The 23883-nt window shown below is 36.1% G+C and overlaps 1 protein-coding gene across 1 annotated transcript; it reads left to right on the forward strand.

The window, feature by feature from the left end:
- Positions 1 to 2058: 2058 nt before the first annotated feature.
- Positions 2059 to 21974, forward strand: LOC132303413 (probable DNA primase large subunit). The gene is made up of 20 exons (XM_059800651.1): positions 2059 to 2238; positions 2564 to 2625; positions 2704 to 2807; positions 2905 to 2986; positions 3073 to 3129; positions 3248 to 3296; positions 8303 to 8322; positions 8807 to 8890; positions 8983 to 9047; positions 9925 to 9973; positions 10061 to 10108; positions 10200 to 10289; positions 10471 to 10530; positions 12228 to 12287; positions 12600 to 12674; positions 13748 to 13833; positions 16586 to 16679; positions 16783 to 16890; positions 20565 to 20620; positions 21649 to 21974. The coding sequence occupies exons 1-19, from the start codon at positions 2100 to 2102 to the stop codon at positions 20580 to 20582; spliced, it is 1350 nt and encodes a 449-aa protein (XP_059656634.1). The 5' UTR covers positions 2059 to 2099; the 3' UTR covers positions 20583 to 20620; positions 21649 to 21974.
- The last annotated feature ends 1909 nt before the right edge of the window (positions 21975 to 23883 follow it).

Here is a 23883-nt window from a genome sequence, read left to right on the forward strand (position 1 = left end):
TGCCACATCAGCATTTATTTGTAGCTCAGCTCAGGGATCCTTTGCCATGGTAGTCATACTACTATGTCGTCAGCAGCAGTAGAAATTTATTTCAAAACACACCATTCTAGCCCAGATTTTTTGGTTAATTCTATATTTTTGGTTTGTTTTTGCATTTGAAATTTCTAAATGGCACGGAACGAGGTTAATCATCCTATTTCAGTTGTTGCTAATGGTAAAAATTACTCATTTTTGAGTCAATCCATGCGTAACTTTCTTATGGTCACAAACTATGATCTTATGTTATTGGGGATCATCAAGCATCCGTTCAGACCGAGGAAGAATCATCATATGCCTATACAACACATGTTGAAGACTAGGATAATAACAACCACAAGATTATTAAATGGTTGTGCAACACAATAAATCCCTCCATGGAATTTGAGAGTTATGACACAGCTAAGGAAGTATGGGACAAGCTTACTTTTTGGTACTCTGGCTCTTGTGGTGCTCAACAACATCAGTTGATGGTTCAACTTTATAATCTCAAATAGGAATCAGGTCAGCGCATTAATGAGTTTTTCTCCCGTATGAAATGCCTATGGGGTCAGTTAGCTCTCTCAGAACCATCATGGGAGCATCCCTCTAAAGCAAATAAATTTCTCAAGTATGGTAAACAACTTTGTCTTCACCAGTTTTTGACGAGTCTTCGTGGTGATTTTTAGTTTGTGCGCAGTCAGCTTTTTCATTGCTCACCTTTCCCTTCATTTGATCAAGCTCTCAATGAGCTTGTTAGAGAAAAGACACACTAGTAGACTATTCGTTCCCAACCCAATCTCACTGTATTGGCCACATTATCTTCTGTTCCTCATTCATTGTCATCTCAGTCTGCACATGATCGCTCCTCATTATCTTTCCCATGCAATGGACGCAACAACCAATCTGGCTCTCGGTGATCAAACTCCAAAACTGATAGCTCTTCTCTTTATTGTACCTTCTGCAAGATCTAGGGCATATCATTAATCAGTGTCGCACTCATGATCAACTCTCACATTATACTACAGTTGTGGCTTACTCTGAGATTATGTCAACAACGACCAACTTTAGTACCAGTTAGCAAGGCTTCTGGTGAATCTTCATATGCCCCATCTACATTTTTTGCAACTGATCTTGTGACACTTCTCAACTTTATTAAAATGTTCATCGAAACATTATATGAGTCTAGTTACCATCTAAAAGTAAATTTATATTGATAGACTCTATAAGCCTGACTAAGAAAAATATAATATAAACTCATTTAACCACTCCTATATTTTTTTGTTTTTTTTATTTTTCTTGACAAATTAGAAAAAAAGTACTCGAATGCAGACACACTTATTTGGGATCTGGGCGCTCCACTAACTAAATTAGTGGGTAATGCTCAACTAGTCTTATATCACAAGATGTTAAATCTATCACTCAGATAGGTTTAGTGAATTGTGGGATTGGTGAAATTTCAACATCTACTCTACAAACCTTTGATGAATGTTCAAATATTTAAATATGAGAAATTTTGATTGAAGTCAAGTCTAAGCTTAAGTTGGACAGTGGCTGAGTCCAAATTATCTGTTCAATTAATATTCATTAAAAACTAAATACAAGTTTTGTATTAAATAAAAGATTGAAATGAATAATGATTATTTTATATTTGCCTAGTAAAGAAAAAAAATATAAAATCGGATTGAAATTCATATTAAACTTGGGTCATTCATTCAATTCAAGTTGGGTTCGAGGTGTCCCAACTTACAACTCATCAATCTAAATTAATTTATTCTGAAATTATATAATTTGTTGTGATTGACGGGATCATGTATAATTTCTTTCCGAACTTATAAAAACAATTGGGCTAGAGTCGGGCTTTGGTCCGTCCAAATTGCATCCCTTTGGACCTGAAGTTGCACTACGTTGGGCCTAAATAGCCTCTTTCAAACATACATGGATGTGGGCTAGGATCTTCCAAACTCGACCCGTTTTCTAGGAAATGGTGGGAAGCGTTTCGCGCCATTTTATCTCTCTCTAAAAGAGTGAACACCTATCACGGGCATTTGCTTCGCACTCCCTCAGATTCAGAGTGCTGAAAAATGGAAGTCGTCCGATCTCAGAGGAAGTCTCTCTCGGCCGCCGAGGACGTCGTTCCGACCCTCCCTCTTTACCGTTCCGCACCGGAACTTGAGGTCAGGCTCGAAGATTTTGAGCTTTTCGCAATCGATCGCCTACGAGGTCATTCTATCTCCTACTATCTTCATATGGGTTCAGAAATCTAATTTCTTTTCATACTGTTCTTGATAGCAGAGAGATAATTGTGCAACAAAAGTAGAACATTTAGGATATTTCTTGTTTATGGATTGTAGGGTTTAATTTATGAATTGCTTGATGGGGTTCATTTGAAATTTAGGGTTTTAATCTTGAATTTGTTTAATTTATTGCAATTTGGACTTTTAAGGCTTTTAGTTTTGAGATTTAGTGTTTTGTCTTAGTTTGGACACTTGCGTTGTGTATATTAAAGCTGGTATATTTCACTGATGGTTAAAACTGTTCAATGCAGTTCTTAAAGGGATTTCTGATGGATTATCCAGAGGAAAGAATACCAATGAAATGGAGAAATTGGTAAACCGTAGTCTTAGCTTTGATTGTTTATGTTTAATCTGGAGCTGTTTCTCAGTTTGACTTATTGGGTTTGAATAGGTAAAAGAACTATGGAAGGCGAATATGAGGCATCCACAAGCATCTGAGGTCATTAACAAGGATATAATCTCACACTTTGTCCTCCGTCTTGTGTATTGTAGAACGTAAGTTTCTATTCTTCTTACTGTTTTTATTTATTTATTTATTAATTCTTTCTTTATATTCTTACTAATTTTTGATTTATTTTCCCTGGTGCATCAGGGAGGAACTGCGAAAATGGTTTCTTTCCATGGAGACTACCCTCTTTCGTTACCGTTTTCGGCTTGAAACTTCTGAAGTTCAGGTATGGTTTTGTCATTCTACATCACATTTAGCTTGTTATTACGAGTCTGATTGTGATTGCTTGCGGTTGTGCTTTTGTGTTTACAGAGAGCGCTAATGACAGAATTTGTTCATTATAAAGCACTTAGCACTACAGAGTTCGAGGTATTTGTGTTCTATCTGTTGAACTTTTTTGCTCTCTTTTAAATATACTGCATAACTTTCCTAGAAACTCCTGCTAACTTCATTTCTTAAAGCTATTTTTTCCTTTTATCTTTTGCAGAGTGTAAAGGAAAAATTAATCCAAGTTGCACGGTCGATGGGCACCAGTGGTGATTGCAGATTATTTTCTAATTTTGCATCCTATTTTTCATCTCTATAGCATTTATCTTTCCTTGTCTGCTCGTAATCATGATACTGTTCTTTACTGTTTTTTCGAGTCATTTTTATAAGAAGCATTTGGATATCAGGAGGTCATGTTACATTCACCCATTGGCTATATTGCTAATTCCATTTTTTGATTCTAAAAACTTGCTACTAACATACGTCTTTTGATGGGTCTCAAATATGTCTCTCACAAAATTTATATACTAAATCCGGCTATGTTAGGAGGAAAATTTTAATTTTTTCGGTAAAAAATATGGTGGAAGTTTGATTTATATTGCAGTTACGTACAAATCACCTAGTTACCTTTGATCCATACTTATGCACCTTGCTCTCCCTTGAACACTATTGCTATCATTAGAAAAACTTGTCCTCCAACAAGCTTGCTCTCCCTTGATTGTTTATTAGTTCTTATTTTCTTCAAAATCACCCAGTTGATTTATAATTTAAATCCATCCATTACACTCCATGCATTATTTCACTTAAATCACATCAGAAAGATGGTAAGATATATGAAACCCTAGATTGAATATCACAACTAGATGTCTATTCTCTCTAGTTCTCTCTCGTTTCCCTAGAATGACTATCAATATGTATGTATAGTGTTGCTCAGATAATGACTCGAGAAAGGGTTGGGGGGGGGGGGGGGGGGGGTTTGAATTTAATCATTAGGCAGACTCAGAAACTTTTCGAGACTTGGGGCTAATGCTTAGCAACACAAAACAGAGTTTGTCTATGGTTGTTTGTGTGGTTGCTAACTGTGGATTTGGGAGTTCACTCTTGTGCACAGAACAGAGTATAACAGTGAAATTTTTAAGTGGGCTAACAAGAGAGACAATTGGGTGTTGATATTAATTGCAACAAAACACACAAACTAAGTTTGTAAATCTCAACAAATTAGGAGTTCAAAGTATAGAGAAATAGCAAACAAAGGACACAACGATATACAAGGTTCGAAGCCCACCTACACCTTGCCTTTAGGAGAGCCTCCTGAGGATTCCCAAATCTAACTATCTCACTTCTCTTTACCATGTAGAGAAGAAATCGTTACAATGCCCCTTTTACCAGGCTCAAAGGAAACCTTTACAATCTCTTTTACCAGTCTCAGAGATAACCTTTGTCTGCTTTTTTTCACAAGCTCAAGTGCAACCTTGCTGAGTGCAATGAAAGCTCACTACAGATTTTCTCTCAAAAAAAAGAAAAAGAAAAAAAAAAAGCACTCATTCTGTAGAGTAATGAATGAAGCACAAGATTAAACTCAACTTCTAGAGAATGATTCCTCTAATCTGTTTAAAGCTTTTGAAAGATTTCAAATGAATGTTAAAAAAACTTTTAAAAAAAAAAAAAAAAATGATTCTTGCTCAATGTACAGTGATAAAAAAGTAGTATGAGGGGAAACCTTCTTTTATAGTCTCAATGAAAACTGTAGCCATTATAGAGCTTTGAGACCGTTTGGAAATAGGTGTAAATTGAACATATTTTTCATTTCAGTTTTAAGCTTGTTCCAATACAAGCAGCCGTGGTTCTATAAGAGTAGATGTCTGGCTGGTCTAACCTGAGAACAAATCATGTCCCAGCTGTTAGCCAACTCAGCAAGGGAAGACGCCTCCATTTTCACATTTCACAGGGAATTTTAATTAAAGCATTCTGGCGCAAAAGTGAAAATACCAAGTGACCCCAAATGACTACCTAGCCCTTGCTTTTTGAATTCAAACTTTAAGTGTGAAAGCTGAGTCATTTTCTTTAAGGACCAAGACAATAGTTTGTCTTTTAGCCTAGGTCCGGTTTTTATATCCTATGGTTGGGCTTAGAATCAGCATGCGACAAAGCCAATATTTACAAGGATTTTAACACTCACCAACCCCTTAGCCCTATGGTCTTGAACTTGATATTCAATTTATAATTCCTTCGCCATGTGTTTGATCCAATTTGTAGACTTGAACATATTGTGCATGGATCTACTCGGTACTTGAGTTTAAATAATATTCTCAAATTCATTACACTCAAGTTGACTTTTAATTTAATACACACATTAATAGTTCGTTATCATCAAAATCTCCCAGTTTCTCTTGGCTTGAAACATTGGGGCTAACATGTGGCCTATATAGGAGTAGTCTTAAAAGAATAGGAAACCTTTTAAAATTTATTTTATAAAATTTGTAAAAATAAAAACTTGTTTTCCAACTATTGGTCGATCCATGTTTGAGTTTGATCGATTTTAATAGGTTTGATTGATCAAAGTTGGACTACTGAACAAAGATTGATAACTTGATACATTGAAGATTTTTGCATCCAAGTAATTAAACCTTAGGTGTAATTGTAGGCAGTTGAGAAGTTGATGATTTGTATGCATTGCCTTGGAGAAATGGAAATCATGGTGACTTGTTGGGCATGTTACTTGTTTTAGGCATATATGTCCTCAAAAGCAATATCTATTTATTTTATTGGTTTTTAATTATGAATTTTATGATTGCATTGCCTGCATACATGTGTAAAGTATATGGGTGTTAAATTAATTATGCCATAAGGTTAAGATGAGGAAAAACTTTGTTATGATTGAAGAACCATAAAGATAAGACACTTTTTTTTTTGAATTCTTATTTTGTTCTTAGTCACGCTCATGACTCACGAGTGAAGAGATGGACACTTCACTTGGAAATTAACATACATTACGTTGATACATTTATGTAATGGCGTGTCTTAACCATTGGAATGGTAGATTCCTAAAAGGATTTGTAGATACATATAATGAGGTATGTATATTGAATATGATCACTCTAAGAAAAATAAAGAGATACTTGTAAATTGGTCCTTAGCCTTGCGAAGATTATATGACCTTTACGATGTCATGTTGAAATTTGTTATTGCCAACTGGTGTTGCTTAATTGGGAGCTATATATGCTTATGATGGGGTCATATGATTGTCATACAAGGTACATATAGATCTTCAGCATGGAATCTACACTTAATCTAATGAAAATAGAAGTTATTCCAACAATTCTTAAATTGATTGGGCTTATTAAATTCGGCCGGTATGATTTGTGATGTGTTCATCAATCGTAGTTCATAATTCATATATCAGTTGAATATATAAACTATCGAAATGTTTATTGAAACATTATATGAATCTAATTACCATCTAAAATTAAATTTATATCTATGAGGGTGATAGTGAAATAAATTTATTAACTTGTGGCTTATATTGGAATAAAGATAAGTACCTCTATTAGCAAAAAAGTGCCAGAAAGGGAGTTATTTGTAAATAAACTATTTTCTAGTGTTTCTTTTGTAAATTTGTTGGTGGATATATTTGCAATTATGGAATTTGATTCCTTATTTATTAGGAGTTAAATATGGAATAACAATCTGATGAAGACTAGGGTTCTTAGTTTGTTTATAGTTGGAACTAGTGGGGGCCATAGCTAGAAAGTTGGTTTTTCTATAAGATCTCACTTATAGACTTTCTTTAACACAATTTTCTTGTAATATAAGTAGAAAACATTTTGTCTGGAATGAACGAGAAAGAGGAGGGTGGCCATCTCTTCGTTTGTATTTCTGTCGAGAGATAACATGAAGGAGAGCCACGTGAATCAAGTAGGAAGTAAAACGCTTGGGCTGCTAAGTGAGATTAGGAGGCACAAGCACGCTTAAAAGGTCAATAAAATCCGTTGTTGAATACCAGCACGCCTCAGATGCCTGTCGTTACACGGACTCATGTTGGACATGACCCAACAGGCATGTCTGAATTATTTAGTTTTCAAACATGATGTAGACATGGCACAGACAGGCCATGGACGTGTCCGACACCGTGTCGCATTGTTAGAAAGTTCTAAAAAGAAAATTGGGTTCAAGTGTAAATATGATGACTTCTATGAACATTGTAAAGGTTATATAACATAAATATCTCAAATTTTTTGGTTTAAAAAACAATTATTATTGCTGTGGAGTATATTCAATTGTGTAGTTCTTTAAATGATAAACTAATTATTTTTATAGCTCATTAATTATTATGATTTGAGAATTTTTCATTGTCAGGTTGATAAAAACTAATATTACTCAAAATATAGGATTATATATATAAAAGATATATTTATTAGTGGCCGTGTCCGTATCTTAATTTCTTAACATTTGTTATGTCGCCATGTCCAATTCTTATCGTATACGTGTCCTGTATTCCTGCTTCTTAAAAGTGAGATATGAAAAGAAATTCATAGAGTGGTGTTGTGAATTAAACGATCAACGAATCATTTAAAGTATGTTACTATGATTCGATTAAAATCATGTGACTAAGATTCATATAATTAGAAAAATTACCTTAAACTTTTTTTCAACTTATATAATAGTTTTACCCCAAAGGATAAGTTCTGCTTGCTTTATGCTATTCAGACGATAGAAAGAGGATTGTTACCTTTCTTAAAATTAGAAGGATGTGTCAAGCTCTTGGAGTTTTCAGCTTAGCAAAAACTTGAAGGGTTCTGACATATTTTCATTTAGGTTTAACCTTTTACTGAATTTCTAAGTCTTTAACGCATTAATGATGCCTCGCAAAAGAAGTTTGAATTGATAATAGCATTCATACGGTTATACATACTGGGCTTCTGTCTCCCTCTCCACCTTGTGTGTGTTGGTGAGTGGGTTGTGGTGGGTACCTATGGCTAATATTTTCTGTTCTTGGTGCCCTTTGCAACATCTTCTTCATTGAAATAATATTCTTAAAATTGGCACATGGAAAATGCAATTATAAGTTTGACAAAGAAGCTTATCTTGTGGGATATGATGCCGTTTGATTTTCTAGAATGAAATTTTATATAGATTCTGATTTTTTTTTTAGCCTATGCTTTCACTCTATATGATTTAGTAATGATGAATACTTATCACTTTGAAGATATATTAATATTCTAACTTGCTTTCCTTTTTTCTTTTTTCCTTTTATCATTTTCACTTTCTTTTGCAGCTGACACAATATTCTACAAGGTTTGTGTAGCTTATTATTATTTTTCCCCCAGCAGTATAACAAATACATTTTAACTTCTTGGTGATGAAAATAGGGACCTTATGATAAGAGTATGTAAATAAGCCTGCCTGCTGCCATGTATTTGGCATGCATTAATGTGGTTACAGAAAACTCCGTTGGTGTCACCAGGAGGGATTCTTGAGGCCTAAGTTAATGCATTCATATGGTTCTAGCCTTTGCTTATGTTGCTTCTGGGTTGGGTGAGAAAGAAGTTATTGCATGCTTACCATCACATGATTGGGTGGATGTTGATGTATAGCATTCTATGGTTGGTTTCAGTCCCATTAAACATGAGGAATGGGCAAGGCAGGGATAGAGTAGCTTCTCTGCGTTCCATTCCTGGAATTAAAAGGGATATCTATATATATATATATATATCTTTTAGACATATTGACCATTTTGATTTGGCTTATCAACATGTTTTGTCCTCTTCCATAAATGAAGGTACCATTTGAAGAAGTCCCAGAACTTGTGGCTACTCGCAGAGTATTTATTCAGAAAGGTCATGCATATGTTGCCATGAATCAGGTAAATATTAATGCTTAGTGTTTAATTCTTGCACTTAACCCATACAGAACTAGACTTGTCAGTCTGATTGATGTTCATATGCTTTGTTCTAGGTGGTTTCCCTTGTTGTCACGCAATTTCGCAGCCATCTTTCAAAGGCCCTTGTGCTGGCAAACAGGTTATCATTAAGTGCTGCGGAGTTCGTTAATAATTATATTTATTTATCATGGAAAATATCTGCTTTGTTCTCTGTTTAAAAATGAATGGAATAGCAATGGTTTAGGGAATTTGGAGCCACTTGGGTTTAGAACCATGGTTTTCTTTTTTCCGGGTTAAAAAGGCCATATTCTTGCGTATTTTGGTAGAGTAGCATTTATGCTGAAAGAAAGTTCATTACTTCAAGATGTACGTTCTAAACTTGTTTGTTTACGTATTTGTTATTTTTTATTCTATTTTTGGATTTTTTATTTATGTTTGTCATTTCATTCATCGCGGACTTTGAAGTTTGAACTTGAAATGATTAAAAGAGCAATTAATTTCTAAAATTGTCTAAAAATTTGTACCATCTAGAATTGTCATGGGAAAATAATCGCATACTGCTAGTTGTGATAATCATCGGCATCGTCATTGTTCTTAGTTTGCTGTCATTGCTGTCCCGAGTACAAAGCTAAAATCCTGTTCAACAACTCTGAGACTCTAGCACATTGATATTTGTTGTGCACCCGTGTATGGACTCTTTTTTTTTTTTTTTTTTTAATTATTTTAACTGGTATGTTGAATTTTATTTCTAGTACTCTTCTTTAAATTGGTGTTAAGTCCTGAACTTTTAGCCTTTTCAGGTTGGTTACTTTTTTCTGTTCTATGAACTTTTATGATGTATATTTTGTGATGCCAAAATGGCCTTCATTAGTTCTAGTTTTTCTGCTAGACAGGTTTTATTTTTCTGATTAGATTATTTTTTTTTCTCTTATGGTTAATCAGCTTTATATCTTAAAAATGTGGGAAAGACTATATATGCACACACTTTAAGATTCTGGTTGTCATTTTGATTTCAGAAAGTGGACATCCACCATCAGAGAACAAGAGAAGGATCGGTTGGCTCCTGTGAGTATTGGTTTGTGAACTTTGCAAGTTCAAATTGAGCTCTGTATTTTCTGAATATGATGATCAAATTTTCTTTGATATGTTCAGATTGTGGAAGCTCTATCTACAAGCTATCTGGGTCCTGACTATTCCCAGGTACTATGCTATAGATGTCCGGTTCATCTATTACCCTCAGGTCATAGAGGTTGAAGTTGATATTGATGAATTTGGTATACTGCTTTTGCAGCCGAAAGAATATGCAGAAATATCACTAAGAGACATTGATCAAGTAGCTAGGAGTTCATTTCCTCTGTGTATGCGCCACCTTTTTGAAAAGGTAAGAAGTTTATTTTGGAATCAGGGTAATTACTGTTTATCTTGCTAGTTAATTCATCAAAATTATGTGTTGTCTTTTTTTCCTTTTTGTCGTTCTCAAATTATCAGGCCCAACCTATGCTGGGTACAATTTTTGTTTTGTGTTTTCATTTCCATTTATGGTCCATGGCACCTTTGTGCAGCTAAGAGAGGATCATCATTTAAAGCATGGAGGGAGAATGCAATTGGGCCTGTTTCTCAAGGTTAATCTTTGTACTTTGATTTGCATGTTTGTCTCTTTATGTGAATGAATAGATAATTATTTCAGAAAGGAAAAGGTTTTGGGCCATAGTTTAGGGGAACTAGATTTACAAAGCGAACCAATACTTACACATTCACACACACACACACACACACACACACACATGCATGAAGCAGAAGTTTTTGTTTCCTGTGTTCAGCATATTGGGTTGTATCTATTGGACACCGTTCCAAGGATTGACACCGTTCTTGCAGTTCATTATATTTTGGGTTTGAGCATAAAAAAATATATCTAAAATTCATATGAACATTTCTACAATGATTCAGTTCTACTTGAAGTCAAATTGTACTGCATACATTTTATTCAGTTCTACTTGAAGTGAAATTGTGCTGCATACATTTTATTGGCATGAATGATACCTTGGTCAAATGTTCAAAAGAGTAGAACTTGGACTTGCCAGTACCCATATACCTAAATTGACTTGACATGATATTTGAACATGCCTCGGACACGGTTGGTTATATATATATATATATATTTAAAAAGGAAGAGGTAGAAGTGTATAAAACTATATACCTTTTCATGAAAGATTATCTTTACGGTTGGAATAGCTTGTTGTAGTAGTTTGTTTTCAATTTATTGAAATGTAATTCTATATTTCGCGATTTTGCATTAGACCTCTCTTTATCTTTTATAACTAAATTTGAATTCTACACCTTAAATTGCTATACTTTTTTAGGACGTGGTGTGATAGCCCAGTGGTAGGGCATGTGTTGCTTGTGTTCAAAGGTCCAGGTTCGAATCCCCACTCCATCAGTCAGTATAGTAAATAATTATTTACTTATAATAAAAAAAAATTGCTATAGTTATAGAAAAGACCCAAAAGTAATATACTTTTCACAATTTCCCACATCCATCTTTTTGCCAGTTTGATGCTTTAGCCATATATTACCGTATCCCTCGGTTTGGAGGTCTGGAGGATCTAATGCTTAAACATGTCTGTTGTGTATTAAGAAAAGTAAGTCTTATATCCAGACATCAATATCGGAACTTTTTGGCATGGTTGCAAAACCAAATGAATTTAAGAACTTTGTTAGAACATAATTTGCAAACTTTGTGTAACTTATTTATTAAGTTGTGTGAAAAATGTTGAAAAGGGGATAAACCACATGTCCATGAGGTTATGATTGAAGAGCTGGTGCTAAAAGTTTGGAAACCGTATTCCTCCAATCTACCAACAAATGAACCATACCATTTGGTCCCAAATCAGCCAAAATATTGTATTAAAATACATTATGAAGGGATATTACCATGAATCTTTTGATTCTATATTTGGTCGGAGACTTTTGATTGTAAATGAGTCTAAATAAGGTACTTTAATGAACATTAGTTGTGCTGTCAAGCAAACTTCTTTGTATGTTACCTTCAATTTAGATTAAGCTTGTTTTTTTAGTTCTGACGTGTCATCGACAGTTAAAAATGTCCAGAAAACATGAATTTTCACATCATCTGCCATTGAAAAATTTAGAGTAATGTTTTCGGTTGTTGTGTATCATGTATGTGTATGGGAGACATGCAATAAAATTATGAAATGTGAAGAAGGGTTCCTATGATGATTTTGGAATACTTTAAATATTTAGAATCAGTGATTGCTGGTAATATTTTCTTTATTTTAGTGTATTTTCTCCTCTTTTTTAGGGTGTTGGGTTGAAGTTAGATGATGCCCTTGCGTTTTGGAAAGCTGAGTTCTCCCGGAAGGTAAGTGTGGTACTTTTGAATGTTTTCTTCTGCTAGTGGCAATTTTGTAAAGTTCTCTTTGTTTCTAGTAGAAGTATTAGATGTACACATTTAATCATACTCATGTTTTCATGCAATGCATTATAAAAAACTAGCATACTGATTGGGTCATTTTGTGGATAATTTGACCAGCGAGTGTTTGGTAAAAGAATGAATGATTATGCCTCAGAGAATCTCTCTCTCTCTCCGTGGATAAAAGTTTTTGTTTATTATCTGTTATAACATTCACACGCTTTCTCATCTGAAGCTTTGTGCTTGTTCTTCTTGTTGTAGGTTGGCGTTGAGAGATTTGACAAGGAATATGCCTATAGCATACGCCATAATTATGGAAAAGAAGGGAAGAGAACGGTAAGACATCACCTAACAACAATGGCCAAATTATTGATCTACTAGTTCAAGGTTGTCAGAATCAGGACAGAAGATTGGATGTGTAGATTGCCTTCAGAATCGGATAATATAATCAGGTTGGAAATATGAGAGTTTATTAAATGGTAAAAATCAGATCTTTTCACATTTCAAAAGTATAGAATGAATAAGTCTACAATATAGAAAGTCGACAAAAGAAAATATTCTCATAGAATCTTTCAGTTTTGGGATGTAGCTTTAGCCTGAAGATGGATAAATCTTGCACAAGCTGTAGTTCGTCCTCTTAAGTTATCTATATGAAGAGCATGCCCTGTATCCTTTCAATTATGACTCTACAACAAAACAAATGAACACCCTAATATTTGAGTGGTTTGCTAAATTTTGGTCTGTGTATTTCATAATCTTGAAGATTTCCTAAAAGATGGAGGGCCCAAGTAATCATTCTCCAACAATTGCTGTTATATCTGAAATATGTCATGGCACGATTGGTAACAATATGTTGCAAACTTTTAACCGGAATAAATTAAGGTGACAGCAATGCCAAGGTTCAAGATCTGCCGTCTAATCACTTTTCAAACAAATAAAGGTCATAAAGTGTCATACCCAGTGGTCCCCATTAAGTGAGTGTGTTGGCAGGGTTAGATTGGATACAAACATAACATTTGGCATTAACTGCACAAAAAAGCTGCTCTTAGGATTTGAACCAACATCTCACACTTGTCAACCTGAGCTTTTACCACTTTTTACCACTGACCAAGAAATTGTTAAATAAAAATGGCTTTGGTATGATTAAAAATTGTACTACTTCAATGATCCATATCATGCTTCTGACAACATTGATTGTACTAGAAAGTTTTACAAATTCATATGTATGTATAATTATATATATATATATATATATATATATATATATATCATATGTCATTTGAGGTTTTATTCCTGTAACTTAGAGTGTTAACAGGAAGCTGTAGTGCCTGTACTATGGGTGGTCATGTGCAGACAAGATTCATAATTTTTTTTTTTTTCCTTTTTTCTCCCTAATTTGGTGATTGCAGGATTACACACCTTATTCTTGTCAAAAGATCATCTCATCAACTCCAGGTGTCGGAGATCATCACGGATGCCCTTATCGTCATTTCAGGTTAACTCTTTAGCCAATCCAGTTCCATTTAATGAATGCTTGTATTAAACTGGCATAATGGGCTTCTATGCTTTTAATCTCAATAACCTCACCTTCTCTAGTAAACTGAACAATTAAAGTCAATCTAGCAAAGCATTATCACTCTTTTATGGTGTCACTCAATCCTGTTGTCATTCTATATGATTGGGGGTTGCATTTGAGTTACAAAAGAACTGTCATATCACATTACTCAGCCTAGTCAAATCCTTTTTTAAACTTCCTTTCATTCTTCTTGCTCCTTCTATCAAACTTTATCACTGTGTACAGCTATTGATGGTTTTTTGTTGCTCATGACCAAATAATCTCAGTTACTTTCTCTTTCTTGTCCTCAACCTTTGGTGAGGGTCTTTCAATTTGTTGGGGTGTTTTAACAATTATTATTTTTCTTTCTTATCTTGCCATTTATTTGTCCTAGCATCTTCATTGTTCTACAATAATTTCATGTACATCTATCTTGGATTAAATGCCAATCTTTGCAAGTCTGTTTGGGTTTGGAGTCTATTTGTACTCATTTGGACAGGGTTCGAGGTTTGGTATCTTACTTGGCCAAAAAAAAAAAAAAAAGGATTAAAATAACTTAGTTTCCAATGTCCATTTATATAAACACACAATTTATCAGTGGTTCGCTTACCATGTAAAAATAAAATAAAATCAGTGACTCATAAACATCTTATTAAAGGATAAGTTCAGGTATAAGAATGAGAGGGGGGTCAGAATAAATGCTAATCATGCCCAGGTTTCTGTTTGTCATGCCAAAAAGAATGTTAGTATAGAAAGCAGAGCTACATGGGCTCGAGTGGGGTCAACTAACCCTATGAATTTTGAAAGAAAAATAAGAGGGGTTGATTCAAAATATATTAAAATTGTTGGAGTTTCATATACTTGGCCTTCTGGAATTTTTTTTAAAAAGTGAGCTTTATTCTTTTAAAAATTGAGAAGTGGTTAGCAAATTTCATAAAATATTACCATATTGTTGTAGGCTTATCTAGTAACGCATCAGTTATCTATTCAAAGACCCAGTGTGGCAGTTTAAAAGAAGAAATTTTCAAATATATTTGAAATGACTTAGTAAAAACAATATCAGCAACATATTTGGATGTTCCAGTTACCCTTTTTTTAAAGAAAAGAAAAGAAAAAAAAAAAAAAAAAACAATGTATTTAGATGTTATGACAACATATATATTTGGAAAGTTCTTTTTTAGATGCCATTTATTAAAATTGATATGTCAGTTGTGGAATGATCATTGAAGAAAAATCCTGGTTCCATCCATGTCGGTGGAGGCTATCAGGTAAGACATGATTGCATGTAGACTTAAATAAAAGAGGTCATGCTGCTTGGAGCTGAATTGGGAAAAGAGTTGTACAATTAGCTATGCATTTGATTTATAGGTTATTAGATGTTGATATTTTTCTGAATAGAGTGTTTGTTTTAAGATCATAAGCAATCATAATTTGACATGTTCTGTTGCATGTATGTGCTTGCCTGCATGAATATCATTGTTATGGAGAGTCTGATTCACTTTGGCAATTTGTTTCCTATCTGCTACTGCTTAGTGAAATCCTTGATCTATAGATGATAATTTATATCTATTGTTATTGATGCCATGACTCTGCTTTGGATATATATATATATATATATGTTGATAAGTAATAATTCATTGAAGCGCACATAAGAGGGGAGCACATCCCATATACAAAAAACCCAAAAGGGTCCACTATATTCTTAACCCATCGACAAAATCCACAATATCATCTATAGCTTTACAATTCCATTCATGAATCCAAAAAACAAGGAACTAAATAGAGAATTTTAGAGCCCTAATTGGAGCCTCCTTTCCTTCAAAGGATCTTCTGTTTCTTCCTCTCCACAATAACATTCAGTGAAGGTGCATAGCTTTTTTGAATGTCCTGCTGATTTACTACTACATCTAGGGACGGGACTGATCCTGAATAGAGGTCATTCTTTCTGGTTATGAAATCGCTTAGATTGAAGAGCAAGTCAATGATGCCAAAAGTCAAATGGGCGAGTGAGGCGCCCACCACAAGCAAAGAGGGGTGGCTCTTCATGCGTCTCTGGCTTGCTTCCCACTACACACCCTCTACAAGCCTCAAGTATACATCTTTTGGAGCTCGGCATCATCCAATGCATATCGAAAATAACAAGCAGCATGGCCCATCCGTCCCTCGCCACTGGACAGTGCAGGAGATGATTTGCTGAGTCATCATCCCTCTTACACAAACATCAATTCAGTGAAAGTAATAGTTGACAATGACATTATACTTGGTAATATTAAATTACTTTAAGCTGACTGCTGTCAGATGGTAATTTGGAATTGCTTTATATTAATCCAATGAAAAAAAAAGAACAAAGACGCGTGTTTTGTGTTGTAGCTACATTCCCTGTGCCTACTTCACATGACTGAATTCAGACTAGATGGTGAATCTGAAGTGTTGATTCACATTATAACAGACTCTGTACCACCTCAGCACCCCCGCCCCTCCAAGAAAAAAATTAATAAAACTGTTCTAAACTTTATTAATAGAAATATAGATTGACTTAGAAGAAAATTTTTGGATTGACTTTATACCCTAAAACTACCATATGTACACCATGTAGCATCTGAAACCTGTTGATATCATGACTTGGATCATGCATAGAATGTTCTTTTCAGAATTATTCGTTTACTGTGGATATGTCACTTTTGCTTGACAGTGAGGAGAATTTGAGAGCAGCCCTTGGTAGAATGGGAGTGGTGAATCGTGCACTAGAGGATGTGATCGATAAAGTGCGAAATAGACATTATCAGGTAATTATATAGTAGTTGGATTTATCCTTAGAATTGTTTCCAGGTGCTTTAATTGTTCTTTCTTTGATGTGGGACATTGTGTTTGTGAATAACATATCTGCAGTTGGCGTGTACTTTGACATTTGAAACTGTTCACGGCTCATCTTGTGATGCTGGGATTAATCATCCAAACCAGTACTTCAGTGACAGCCAGAAGATCCTGGAATCGAAGGTAAATAAAGTCATATGGAGAAATCTTAAGATCACTTTAATCATCTGAGCATGAACTTTTGAGCATGAAGTTCTAAAAACGTCCTTAAAGAATACTTTATGAGGTCATGTACATATGTTCGTGTATTGTCTATATCCAAATCATGAACTGCATCTGATGCACCTTAATGGAACCGGGATCCAGCCACATAATGGGTTAAATGATGGAACTCTTCTATACTGGATAGGATGTGTGCCTACTTGTCAGACTGAGCAACTATATATTTGTTGTTGTTTCAGCATTGTCCATGGGATCTACCAGGCTAACACTGGGGATGAGAAATAATGTTAAAACTTTAGACATTTTGCTCTTGACATTCTTAGGATGTTAAGGGAGAATTTTCTAGATGATGAAAGATCACAAAGGACTAGAATCTTAGACTTAATACTGGTTAATATTCGCAATACTTTTTCTCTGTAATTCAGTTGAATAGATGGTGCCCTGTCTCTGCTCTAGGTTTAATGTGACATATTGATTACAGATGACACTACTCTAAAGGTTTTTCACTCTCTGTCTTGAGTTTTAATCCTTGTCCTAGAACCCCTTAAGGGTGCAAGGTAACAAACATTGATGAGCTGGGTTGAGGTCTGATTTCAAATATAACTCCCATTTATAGCCTGAGTTCATCTTTTTGTATGCATGGGTATTAAGGCTGGACTGTGGAGATGGGCAGTTATATCTTATATGCACAAAGGATGATTTTGATGAAAATGGAGGCAGTATTAGGAGAAAGGGAGCAGTAGTAATGAAGAAAGAGTTAAGGAGGATCAGGGAGAATCCAAGGGTCACTGTTGTCCTCCCTCCTTTCTAATTGTATATGATTTTTAACATTGAAATTGGGTTAGGGGTCTAGGAGTATAGGGGTGTATAATATAGATGGTGTTAAGTGAGTATAGAAGATAGCAACCATTGTTATTGGTCTTTAATGACGTGAAGGACCTTCTTGGTTAGTTGTGCAGAGATGAAAACCCAATTCTGCGAATTCCCGTGAAAAACCTTAGGAAAACCCTTCTGGAAGCTTGCTTGCAATAACTAACTTTCGGCCCTCTCAATAAAACTACTTTAGGCATTGAGGTACCCCACTATGCATTGGTTGTAACGGGAAGACCAAAGCATCGTACCTCAGCAATGTGCTTCTGGAAGTTTTGCAGGTTTTGCTTGCGCTTTGTTGCATGTTGGCCAGAGTTCTAGTGCTATGGGTCAAGATTTGCGTAGTACCTCACATTTGAGGGTGAGTTGCGCATAGGGAACAAAGATCTCAACTAGAACTACTGTGGGACCATAAGCCAGTGAAATGAGTGTAGCCTGAGTATGTATCCTCCTTGATGTTTGGTAGGCCTGGAGAGCAAGGGAAGGCTGCTTTGCCTGGAATTGAGTGAAGTCTTCTTGGATTTTATTGAGGATCTTTAGTAGGGTATTTTTAGTGGTTTCTGCATATCAATTCCCTTTGGAAAATTGGGTGTGAACTTGTGATGGGTCATATCATACGAGGAAAAGAGCTGCTATTACTTGTTGGTGAAAGGATAACATTATTTAATAGAGTTACCTTGGCTATAACGAAATTAGATATCTTTTTTTCACAAATGGTGTTGGTGATGGCTGGACCACTTGCTTAAGCAGATGGCTTCAACCCATTTCATGTTATTTCAGTCTCGGTGACTATCCAAACATAACCGTTGCCTATGGACGCGATTGGATCAGTAAGATCAATGTCTGTGTAAGGGACTGAGTATAGAAAGAAAACAGAAGTCAATCGCAGAAGCATGGATGAGGCTGCTATGGAGTTAGGCTTGGAGCCTTGCACATGAATACAATGAGCGTCTGTAATTGGCTAATAATATCCATGGTGAAAAATGTGTTTGTAAAGTTCAGTGTCTCTGATGCTCAGTTGTATAGGATTGTTGATGAACCTCTTATATTTCAGTACTGATGAGACAGTGAAGTGACTGCCCATTAATTCCTCTATGGAAGAGCAGATCTTGATGGAGAAAGAATTGGGGAGTTCGCTTTTTAACAACTGCGGCATCCGCGCTATTAGGCGCAACTATATTCTTTAAGGTAGTCATTATACACTTACCTCCAATCTAAAAGGCGAGGTGCAGGGATTTTTTCGGCATGCGAGACAACGATATTGGAGTGTGCAAGTTTTTTTTTTTTTTTTCCTAGTTGAGTGTGCAAGCTTCCTTTGGCTTCTTTGCCCAATAGTATGTTTGTTGCAGCATTCGAAGTATAAGGGACGCCCTCGAGGTACTAGATCAAGACAATATGTTTGTTGACTTAGAGAAAGGCATAAGTTATCTTAGGAGGTGGAATACATAATGTGATACATATTAGTTGATCAAGGGTCTATTTGCTAGTTAGTGAATAGAGAATCACATTCGGGGAATGAGAGGCGTGGTAGAGTTGAGTGTGCCATAGAGTTTGCCAACGTAAGGCTAGGGATAGCAATTTGTCCGGTTCCAGTTGGTCCCTGTCACTCGTCTCCTAATGGAATGGGTTTTGGGGGAGCTTGCATGGGCATGGGGCAGGGTTGGGGAAGAGGTGCCCGCCCCGCCCCGCCCCGTTTAATAGTATCTTATTTATTTATAAAAAAAACACAAATTACTAAAATATAAATGATACATACATATTATCCTAAATACCAGATTGTGTTCTGTTGGATAATTATTCATCAAATGTAATACATACTATCATGAGATATCAAGTAACATTATAAAAAAGTGTCAGTCTTAAAAAAAAAAATCGAAGGCGATGTGAGGTGGGGGCAGGGATAGGGTGAGAGATAAATGGGGTGGGGTGTGGAGGGGATGGGGGCTTCCCCTGTGTTAGAAGATGTCATATTTGAAAAATATTATTATAGGAACCCTTAAATTACTCCTTGACAGAATATTTGATACGAGAATGTCATAGGAGAGATTCTAGCCTATAATAGAATATGATTGGAGTGATTTATGGTATTGATTTTAGGAATCTTCCATTAATGTATTTTCCATATTTATCACCTCTATTCCTTCACTTATAAATAAAGGTGATCATTGTATACAAAGATTAAGAGAGAATATATTATAAAGTGATGTAGCCCTTTGGGCTCTTTGTGCAGTGGATGTAGGCCCTAGTGGCTAAACCATGTAATATCCTTGTGTTCTTCGTGTTTCATTTCTCTCTTTGCTTCCGTTTTGTGCTTTATAACACCCTGGATGGGTGGGGTATGGATTGGAGCTTCTTCCCTAAATGGGGACGAGGACCAGGACCAGGATGGAGTCCTTGCCAGTCGCCTCCTACATGAGACGTGAGGTGGGGTCTGGAACAAATGTTTAGGCAAGTATAAACCCACAGGATTGGAATTTGAACCTTCGGCTTGATGCTGATGACCTTGGGCATTTCAATATGCAGAAAGTGCATGGTTATGTAACACGACAGTAAATGCATCAAATAGGCATAAAATACATGTATGCTTAAAATGCACCAGTATAGAAGCCTAAGTGCCTGTCCAGATGAGTAACGGCTGAGGTATTTTTGCCTTGGATGGAGTGGACTGAGTTTGTGAGGGTGTGGGCCATTTTCTCAGGTAGAAAAGGTGCTGGTTGGTAGTTCCACTGTATGTTCTAATATGTATCTTTTTTTATACTTTGCAGAAGAATTCCATGGAGTAACACCAAAAGAGCAGTGTTATTTCGCATCATATGGACTGGTAATGTTGCTACCCTCATCCAGTGAGTTTTTGTTTTGTTTTTACCAGCCCCTCAAAACACACATGCACAAGTACTCTCTCTCTCTCTCTCACACACACACACAGACACACAGACACACACACACACACACACACAGACATGCACATACGAAAGCATACACAACTGTTTACAACTTCTCTGAGAGCGTATAGTTGTACTTTCAATTAAAGCTGATAGGAAAACAAATATGACGCTAACTATTGGAGCTGTGGGCTGAAAGAAGCCCACCACATTTATTTTAATGAGATATTACCTGTGAAGTTACTGTTTTGCACTGAAGTTAATAATGGGAAATGGTGAAAACATCAGGTGGCTAAAGTTAATCACTATACATGATCCCTACTTCAGGAGTTTTTATGCTGGTGTTTCCCCGGGTGCTAGTATTATTGGCTATATAATTAGTGCTATTCTTGGTGGGAAGAGGTTTTTTTTTTAAGTTCGTTTGATTTATATGTAAATATTGGCTATGATTTAGATGTGGTTAGACAGCTAGAGGGACATGATGGGAGGTAGTAAATCGCCACACATGATTAGTCAAAAAGAGTGTATTAGGCTTGACAACCAGCTTCTTAATAAACTCTCTGTTACTCTTTCATAATATGAAGCGTGTCTAATAAGTCCACTTTGTTATACATTGTATACGACGATATCGATCTTCTGGAAAAGAAAATGGGAGTTAATCAAAATTCATAGGATGTCAGCTATGCTACATTCAAATTTAAGTTTCTTATTTTTGTCTCCATTAAATCCTGTGTTGGTTATAAAATCAATTCTATACTGTTGACCTTAAACTCTCTCTCCCAAGTTTTTTTAACTCATGATCGCCTCAAATATAATTGGTTTCCCGATAACTTAAAAATCATGGCAGAACCATTTAATTTTCATCACTATCGAATTATTCCTTGTGAATTTGGTAATGAGTGGGTAAGAAATTATTGCTGGAAGATTATGAACTTGTTTTAACTATTTAATTTGTTTTCCTTTCTAGGTGAGTTTATCGGAGCATGTGACCAATTGCCTGCATGTGGTTCTATTTTAATCTATGCATGTGTATCTAGTTTAGTGCGGTCGTAGCAGATAGTATCGCCGCGGAAGAAAGAAAGGCAGGAATATTTTCTGCAATGATGCCTGAGGATGCCTGATTTGTGAGCTTCTAACGTGTAAGATGCAATTTATCCAAGCTGCAACAATTGAAAAATGTAAAGTAGCTTAAAAGATGTATTTTCCTTGAAAAGTTAGAAGTGATTACATTTATCACTGTTGTATCCTATGAACAATCTATATTTAATTACGAAATTAATTTATCATGACAGAAAATGCATCTAAACTATTGTGAAGTTTATTTGTTATTGTGGGGGTGGAGGGAGGTTATTTTCATAGGCTCGCAATTATATGATCTCACATCATTATGTTATTTAATTTGGTTTGGGACCATGCAATCCTTTGTTCTTTTCTGACCCCTCATGTCCTACTTTCTAATCTCTTGCCCTAAATAACCCATAATCTAATTGATCTTGTAGCTCCATTCATGAAAGGTAGACTATAGGGACTGGTTGGGTTGATTAGTAATGGGTTGCCTCGTACAGGAATTAGTAGTGGGTTGAGTACTCGAGTCTTTCGTGGAGGCATAATATATAGGGTCAAGGGCAAAAAATACCTTTATACTATGTTTACAGTGCATATTGTACCCCTCCTGTGCAAAAATATTTCCCTAAATTATGACATTTGTGCAAATAGGTCATATTTATTCAAATTGGACTAAAATGCCCTTAGCAACACATTTTATAATATATATAAAAAAAATTGTGAGATGACTAAAAAGGGTTTGGCCTTTCTTCTTCTTCATCAGCCGTTTGTTATCGTTGCCGGAATCTGTAACTCTCCATTGTCGAAGCTCTATGTTTTCTTTCATACTCCTCAAATTGGGTCTCTGCTAGAGAACTCTACAAAATTAGAGGATTAGTTCCTCAACGCCCTTAACTGGAATTTGGGTTTGGGTGGTGAGGGAGGGCTGAAGCGACGGCTTGACTGGCGAGCTTAGAACGGAGGATTCGGCTGTGATGAGTTGGCGCGGCACCAGCGGGCAAGGAGAAGATGGGCTCGGTTGTGGTGAGGGACGGCTAGTGAGGCGAAGCTCTGTTGTGATGGACGGCTGTGATGAAGGCGGCAGCGAGCAAGAGACGAGAACGGCAAGGAGAGCTCGGCCGGTGGAGGGCTGGACTGAATCGGCGGCCAGCGAGCAACGGGCTGTGATGGTGAACTTGCGGCGGCTGTGACGGTGAACTCGCGACGGTGAACTGCTGTCGACTGTGAAGAGGACTTGGGCACGGTGATGGCGGCGTGCACGATATTGAGCCGTGGTACTTCGCATCCGTGTAATATTTCAAAGTCAAGGCAAGGGGACCAAACCCAGCCACTAGCGTCAGATCCCTCTCCTTGGTCGGCCCTCAACATAAAGAATTGTAAAATATGACGCCGAAGAGGTAGTTTTCTATTGCAGGTGAAGGTGAACCAAGCCCGGTACCGGAGACCAATGCAGAGGTGAGTAAGACCGAAGACAAATCTAACCATTGATTATTATTTTATTTAATAATTTTTCTCATACTTAATTTGTGCCCTTTGTGACCAATCAGAACTTTTTTTGTTACTCCTAAACCGTCGAGGGTGGCGGAGGAGACGCTGCGGCCGGCGGTGCTATCATTTAGTGAGTTCCAGCTGCTATTTTGGTTTGAGGCGTAGAGGGTTGATCCTAATTGGATGTCTGTTGATTCGGTGATGATGATGAAGAAGAAGAGTGAAAGTAAAATTGGGTGTAGTATAGATTGGGGTTTCATTTCTCTCTACTCTCTGTGTCACGGATTCAAGTAATTTAATTCTCTATGTATATTTTTAAACTTGTAATTCTCTATGTGTATCTTTAAACTTGTAATTCCCTATGTATATCTTTCACCACTTGCTGCCATAGCCGAGTGTAAAGATCGATGTACTCGCTTTGCCTGGTGGTTGCCATAGAGTAAGGTTTGGTAGGGGTATTTTTGGAAAAGTAAAAGGGTAAAATGGATATTATATTAATTGAGGAGTGTTTTTGCATAAATTAAAAAGAATAGGGGTATTTTTTGTACACCTTTTTAAATAGGGGGTAAAAGTGCTATGAAATGATATACTTCAGGGGTGTTTCTTGCAATTACACCTAATATATCTAAGGGATAATTTCACTGACACC

The sequence above is a fragment of the Cornus florida genome, unplaced genomic scaffold, assembly GCF_030987335.1.
Source record: "Cornus florida cultivar Cherokee Brave unplaced genomic scaffold, ASM3098733v1 CherokeeBrave_3.0.0_Hap2_Chr04, whole genome shotgun sequence".
In the NCBI taxonomy this organism is placed as follows: Eukaryota; Viridiplantae; Streptophyta; class Magnoliopsida; order Cornales; family Cornaceae; genus Cornus; species Cornus florida.

Excerpts from the sequence above, each read along its gene's own strand:
- LOC132303413 (XM_059800651.1), top strand. The coding sequence starts at position 2,100 with ATGGAAGTCGTCCGATCTCAGAGGAAGTCTCTCTCGGCCGCCGAGGAC. Across the intron at positions 2,239-2,563 it reads CGCAATCGATCGCCTACGAG|TTCTTAAAGGGATTTCTGAT; the intron begins GTCATTCTATCT and ends TGTTCAATGCAG. Across the intron at positions 10,531-12,227 it reads AATTGGGCCTGTTTCTCAAG|GGTGTTGGGTTGAAGTTAGA; the intron begins GTTAATCTTTGT and ends CCTCTTTTTTAG.